The sequence below is a fragment of the Mesoplodon densirostris genome, chromosome 12 (assembly GCF_025265405.1).
Source record: "Mesoplodon densirostris isolate mMesDen1 chromosome 12, mMesDen1 primary haplotype, whole genome shotgun sequence".
In the NCBI taxonomy this organism is placed as follows: Eukaryota; Metazoa; Chordata; class Mammalia; order Artiodactyla; family Ziphiidae; genus Mesoplodon; species Mesoplodon densirostris.
The window spans coordinates 82,091,183-82,098,152 of record NC_082672.1 but is presented as its reverse complement, the minus strand read 5'-3'; the positions used below and the strand labels follow the sequence as shown (position 1 = coordinate 82,098,152).

The window sequence follows — 6,970 nt, the reverse complement described above, 5'->3', positions numbered from 1 at the left end:
TTTTCAGCAATTAAAAAAAAAAAAAAAAAAGAAAAATCCTAAGCAACACAAGACTTTGAGCAAATACATAGAAAAGTTTTGGAAATAGTAACCTGAACGTTAAAAAGAAATGGTTGTCTTGTGGTGGTCCTTTTTTTTTGAGTTTGAAGCTCTTGATCAATTTTCCACCAAGGGTAAGCAAAAGGGCAACACAACCACTGCAGAGGGTGTGGGTTCGATCCCTGGTGGGGAAAGTAAGATCCCACATGTTGCATGGTGCAGCCAAAAAAATAAAACTAAAAAGAAAAAAAAAGTCAAGGCACAGTTATATGTTTTTTTTTTTTGACGTAAGGCTGTACATCAAATGAGGTATTATTGAGAGTTTACACAATCCAGATCTAAAGGCCATGTGACTCCCTTATGGAGATCAAGAAGGAATGTTACCTTTTAAAGAGTTGTCCCAGTGATCTTGGGAGAATGTTGCTCTTTATGGTTGAGCGGGTATTTCTGCCAGTGGGGGAGCTCCGCTGATGCATATGACTGATACACGATGCAGAGCAGAGGGGAGAGAGGAGGCCAAAGGGCACAGAAACTTTTTTGTGTTTAAATTTTTCTTGTCTTGTAATGAAATGCAAATTTCACTTCATAACAGGTAAGGTGCATCTCAACGGAATAACTCCAGTGAGCCCAGACTCTCACATCTTCTCATTCAGAAAAAAAGCACTAATATCCTTAACTTGACATGTCTGTGTTTTGTTATTAGTGGTAGTCTTCTGATGCTCAGCTACATTTTTTTGTTTCCACAGAAACTCCTATATATCCTGTCTCCTCCAATACCTCTTTGGAGAAGTTCCTCGGGGCTCTCTGAGAGGCCGTTTCTGGGCTACAGTCCTCAGCAATGCCCCCAATAAAACATAATTCTTAACTTTCACGTTGTGCACTTTCTTTTGTTCAGGAGACATCTCCATCAAATCTCTATCAATGGTCAAGCTTCTCTCTAGAACTTCAAGGTGGGCAGTGGGCTGAGAGTTGACTAACTCCCGCCCCGGCTCCTAAGACTCTTTATTTTATTTTTTTTTATTTTTATTTTTTTTTGCAGTATGCGGGCCTCTCACTGTTGTGGCCTCTCCCGTTGCGGAGCACAGGCTCCGCACAGGCTCAGCGGCCATGGCTCATGGGCCCAGCCGCTCTGCGGCATGTGGGATCTTCCCAGACCGGGGCACGAACCCGTGTCCCCTGCATTAGCAGGCGGACTCTCAACCACTGCGCCACCAGGGAAGCCCAAGACTCTTTATTTTTTAGAAGAGTTTATGTTCACAGATAAATTGAGCAGAACATACAGAGAGTTCCCATAACCCCCCTGCCACACACTTGCCCAGCCTCCCTAACTACACACATCCTTTACCAGAGTGCCAACTACAGACTGGCACTGCCATCTGCCTCTGCAGTCACGAGCCACTGCAGCCGCTGACCTTCAGCACCCCCTGAAAGGAGTCCAGGGTGGATATCAGGGGTGAAGCCCTCTGTACTCTGGGAAAAAACGGGCAGAACAGGTCTTCAAATAGTTATGTATTTTTAGGAGACGATTTCATGAGCCCAGTTCTTGCATCTCTTCATATGTAGAAAAGCACTGAAATCGTTAACGGTGACGTCTGCTCCTTGGGGCTAGCAGCCAGCCTCTGTTCTGCCTAAGTGTGTTTTTGACTGGACGTGCCCCCTTCACTAACATCACGTACATACTGCCATTCCCCTCACCTCTTTGGAGCAGTTCCTCTAAGCTACCTGAGAGGCTGTCTCTCGGGCTGTAGTTCTCATTTGCCCCAAATAAAACTTAACTCACACCTCTCACGTTGTGTATTTTCTTTTTTTCAGTCAACCAGAGAGGTAATCTGTTAGAAAGAGATGAGTCTACACTGACATGTAATTAGCACTGAGAAAGTCCATAGTGTACATCAAGGTTCACTCTTGGTGTGTTTTTTTTTTTTTTTTTTTGTGGTACGCGAGCCTCTCACTGTTGTGGCCTCTCCCGTTGCGGAGCACAGGCTCCGGACGCGCAGGCTCAGCGGCCATGGCTCACGGGCCCAGCCGCTCCGTGGCATGTGGGATTTTCCCATATCGGGGCACGAACCCGTGTCCCCTGCATCGGCAGGCAGACTCTCAACCACTGTACCACCAGGGAAGCCCAGCAATCTGGTTTTTAAATGAATAAAAGAAGTTTGCCTGAAGGCCGGACCACATGGTTTAGGCCACGTGAGCTTCGAAATCCGGGTAGATTCCAAAGTTCCAGACTCAGGGGCTTCAAGGAAGGTGAACCGTGGGGCACTTCAGAGCCCCCATCAGGACCCTGGAAGAAAATGAATATCGGAATCTCGTTTTCCTCTTTGTTAAGTGGCCGGAGCGACCCCTCAGTCCCCTGGAGTTGCAGGGGTCGCCCTGCAGTGAAGTCCCAGGGTCCGGCTCCCTTAGGCCAAGGGAAGACACACCCTCCTTTGGAACGGGGAAGGCAGGGATTCGATTTGGCAGCTGGGTGGCCGTCGCACCCCCAAACCTGTACTGCTTGCCGAGGTTGAGGTCCAGCCACTGTTTCTAGAATAACAAGGGTTTCTAGCGCCGTCTCCCCACTCACTCCCAAGGTGAAGGGATTTTGGTGCAGAGGAAACGAGTCAAAGCAGGTGGGAGCCCGAGTCAACTCAGAGACAGCTGGGCCCACCCGCGCTCGGGAGCCGGAGGTGGGGCGGGGAAGCGCCCTAGGCAGTCAACCAGAGACCAAGGCGGGCGCGCGGCGTGCAGGGCGTGGCGAGTGCGGGATTGCACTGCCGGGCCGGAAGCGGACCGGGGGCGGGGCCTGGATGGGGCGGGGCGGGGCCTGGATGCGGGTTGGCCAGGGGCATGGGGCGTGGGCGTGGGCGTGGGGCGTGGCCCGCCCAGGTACTTAACTTTCCGGCTGAGGCAACTGCCTACCCAGTCTAGGTCCCAGCTCCAAGCAGTGTTTTGTTTAGACGCCTTGAAGATGGGGAAGCTGCCGGAGCCGAACGACATCCCACCTTGGGTGGGGTCTCCCGAAGTCTTGAAGGATCCCGAGGTGTTCCAGGTGCAGACGGGGCTTGTGGAAGCCGTGTTCGGTGAGTGAGCCCAGTCCTGACCCGGGTGCCCCAGCCCTCCTGGGCCCGAGCGCTCATCTTTTCACCTAAACAGGCCCCGACGGATCTCGAATCCCATTCGTCGAGCAGGTGGGCACAGTCATGCTCCAGATGAAGGGTCTGGAAACTTCGGACGTCGCCGAAGTCATGGTTTACGGCTCTTACTTGTGCAAGTTCCAGACCAAGTGGATGCTCCAGTCCGTGGCCTAGCGGCACCGCCAGCAGCACAAGCAGGTTGAGAGGCCTCATGAGCAGGTGCCCTGGACCTGCCTGTGCAGGCGGCCTGGCTCCCTCCCCTGCAGCCCTCCTCACCCCTCCCTAACTATCCCCTCCGGGCAACCACCAACAGCACCTCGGCCAGCACCCACCCGGGGAGGCCCCTGTGTCCAGGCTGTGCCCCAGACTCCTTGGCAGTACCGGCCCTCGGTCCTAGGGACCCTGGAGTAAGGCTGTGAGAGGTGGCCGGGGCTGGCCTCCTGGGGCGGGGCCTCCCCACCCGCCATGTTGGAATGAGCCCAGTTGGCCTCAGGTTCTGAGGTTCCCGAGAATCCCAGGCCCAGGACGCCTAGCTGGGAAGTCCCGGAAAGGAACCCTGGAAAGAGTCAGAGAACTGTTCAGGCTCTTACCCTCTCCCCTCACACTGGGCTGCTGTGGCTTTCTGGTGCAGGGACGCTGCAACCTGAGGAAGCCACGACTTCGCTCGACCTAGCTCCGCGGATGAAGGGAAGCCAGTTTGCAGCCAGACCAACCGGTGGAGAGGGGGCTGCAGCCAGAGCTGCAGGGGGCCTGGTTCAAGCTCTGCGCCAGCCCGACAAGGAACACCCAGCGGGCTTCTGGTCCCTGCCTCTGCCTCTAAGTCCTCCTGTCCTTCCCCCCAAGGTTGCTAATTACAGAATAAAACTGTAAGCGGTTTCTTGTTGTGTCTTGATGTGTAGCTGAGGTGTTGGAGATAACATCACAGGTGAGGTGGCCCTGGAGCTTAACCCTTAGTGAAACCCCGAAGGCTAGAAAGAGGTCCCGGAGCACAGGGGGAAAAGGGTCTGGAGAGAACAAGGAAAAGAGTCTAGGAGTCAAGTTCTGAGATGCAGCTCTGACCGAAAACTCAGGCAACCTAGGAGAGATGCGATCTTCTGGCAGTGAGGGTTTCATAGCCTTGTAAACTAAACTGGAGCCTGCTGTCTGGGTGCTCGTTTGCATTCAGCCTCCTGCTGCACATTATGTAGGTCGCAGCGTGAGGAAAAGTCAGCCTCACAGACAGGTATACAGGAAAGGAGAGCCTCACACAGACCCCTTGTCATGGTCTCTGGAATTCTCCACCACACTTACAGAATTGCTGCCCTGGCCTCCGAAGGGTAAGTGGGATTAGGGTGGAGGGAGCATTACCATAGGTGGGGCTAACTCCTGAGGGTAGAGGGGCCATCAGAACGGGGGCTACAGTTTTCCCCAGTAGAGACCAGCCTGGTAGTTCACAAGCCGGAATGAATCCCCTCGGAGCTTTCTGGCCCTATGACCTTAGCCACATTCACCCTCCTACCCCGTGTCCCTGCTCAGGTTCTAAATTGAAGATAATAGCATCTGACTCATGCGAAGTTGTGAGATTTACGTAGGGTACTTAGAGTGAGCATCACACCAGAAACAAGTGTTGATTATCTTTTGGAGCAACTGAACAAAAATGGGGGAGAAATCCAGCAAGGAGCCATTTTCTGCAAGGGGCATGTGGCCCGTCCATCAGACAGCCGTTCTCATTCTCACTCGGTAAATGAATGGCACCAGCTTCTTGGGCCAGTCGTTCAGGCCCCAAACTAGAAGCAGTCCTTGATGCCTGACCACCCAAAAGGACTCCCTGCTCGAACCCAGTCAGCTTGACTTCCAACCTGAGCCCCTCCTGCACCTGGACCCGGTCCAGCTGCCCACCCCACCCCGGCACCAACCTGCCTTGCCAGAACTACTGAAAGAGGCTCCTATCAGGCCTCAGGGGGGTCTCTTTTAGTCATCTCACAGTCGGCTCCTCTGCCAGACTTAATTCTTACAACGTTAATCAGACGGCCCCTCCTCCAAAATTCTCCAAAGTTTTCCAGCCAACCTAACCCAAGCTCCTGGCCCTGATGTAGAGCGCCCTGTGTAACGTGCCACCTGCCTGCATCTCTGCTGCACATCCGTATCCTTTAGCTGCCCCTCAAACAAACCGTCTTGTTACCACTTCAGGGCTTTTATTTTTGCTCTGTCAAGAACACTTTTCACTTGTTTTTATTAAATTTTTTGGCCACACCAGGTGGCTTGCAGGATCTTAGTTCCCCAACCAGGGATTGAACCCATGCCCCCTGCAATGGAAGTGTGGAGTCCTAACCACTGGAACACCAGGGAATTCCCTCCCGTTTTTTTTGAATGATTCTGTCCCCTTCTTCCCGGTGGTCCATGTTCCCTGCAGAGGTCCGCTCCTTCCCGACTGTCTCTGCTTGACCTACTTTAGTTTTTTTCATGGCATTTTAAACATGACTGAGAAGGTAACCGTTCACCCCACTGGAATGTCAACTCTAGAAAAGTTGGGATTTAAAAAAAATAGTATGTAATATTACATATTGAGGACAGTTTTCTAAGAATAGGACGCCAGCTTGGCTGCTTGGGTTTGGATCTTGGCTTAGCCTCTTTAGCGATGGAACCATGAGCCTTGTTCTTTGGTTCCCCGTTGTAGTAGGATAAGATGTTTCGCATGCGTTATAGTGAGGATATCAAGCCTTAGAACAATGTCTGACACCATGGGCAGTCAGACGTGATTTCTTGAATGCATGAAGGACAGGCTGCAGGACTGGAGCTGGATTGCTCCCTCCCAGGCTTATAGAGGAGGGACTCCAGCCTCCAGCCCCTGTTCTCACATTGAAGGCTCCGTGAGGGGAGCTGGGAAGTCCTTTGTCAAGGACACTGTTTTCCTGCCTCCTGGAAATGCAGGATGGTGTGTGTGTTTCCTGGTGTCTTTGGAGGCAATACAGCCTTCAGGTCACCAGGAAGTAAAGGTACATTTTGGCATGCTATTGAAGTTCATTTGGAGGAGAGGAAGATACCCTATTGGCATCCTGACACCCTCTCTTCCAACCTTTGAGAATTGCACCAGCACTCTGGCCTGCAAGTCATGGATCACTCAGCCCAGCTCCTGCCCAGAATTTTGGAGGAGAAATCAGTCCCACCTTTCCCACATCCCCAAGAAATGATGATTGTTAAAACCATTGGCCCTCTGATTTTGAAGAACTAGACACACAGAAATGACTTTCCTCCTGTTTGGCGGGTCAGGAGGGACAGTTGGCTCAGCTCCGTGTGGAAAGAGGCCAAGAGTATCTACAAAGGTTGACCTGCCTTTTAGATTTGTTCCTTCCCGGTAAGAAGAGCTGATAGGCTCTCATGGGACAATCGTTGGGTGTCAAGATCGGAGGCTACTGCAGGGCCCAAGATGCTACAGGTCAGGGAGGGGCTCGTGTTGGGATCAGGTGGGGTCTGGGCAGGGGGCCTCTCGGTTTCCAGGGAAGAGACTGCCTCTGATCCTTGTCACCTCAAGCGGGTCCCTTGTGGCTTTGGGCACATTTTGAATGCAAGGGACTTGGCAAGATACTTCTGGATACCTGTTAACAGTTGCAACAGTTCCCTACAATCTCACCCAGGGACGCCTGCAAACTTTTTTTTTTTCTGATCTGTTAGGTGAACAGTCTCCCTTTTGTACTTCTTGCTTGAGTCTCCTTATGGACGAACAGTTGTGGCCCCCAAATTAGCCTCAGCTAGTGCACCCTTTAAAGAATCAGTTGGCAGTGAATGATTGTGTGTGGGCATATAAACTGTAAAGTTATGAACCCCAATTTGGCAGT

The 6,970-nt window shown here is 52.1% G+C and overlaps 1 protein-coding gene across 1 annotated transcript; it reads left to right on the top strand.

Annotated features, from left to right (window-relative positions):
• The first annotated feature begins 2,989 nt into the window (after window positions 1-2,989).
• On the top strand, window positions 2,990-3,843 carry LOC132500377 (developmental pluripotency-associated 5 protein-like). Its single transcript, XM_060115388.1, has 3 exons — window positions 2,990-3,101; window positions 3,175-3,374; window positions 3,787-3,843. Exons 1-2 carry the CDS (start codon window positions 2,990-2,992, stop codon window positions 3,327-3,329), a joined length of 267 nt encoding a protein of 88 aa, XP_059971371.1. The 3' UTR covers window positions 3,330-3,374; window positions 3,787-3,843.
• The last annotated feature ends 3,127 nt before the right edge of the window (window positions 3,844-6,970 follow it).

Excerpts from the sequence above, each read along its gene's own strand:
- LOC132500377 (XM_060115388.1), top strand. The coding sequence starts at position 2,990 with ATGGGGAAGCTGCCGGAGCCGAACGACATCCCACCTTGGGTGGGGTCT. Across the intron at positions 3,102-3,174 it reads GCTTGTGGAAGCCGTGTTCG|GCCCCGACGGATCTCGAATC; the intron begins GTGAGTGAGCCC and ends TCACCTAAACAG.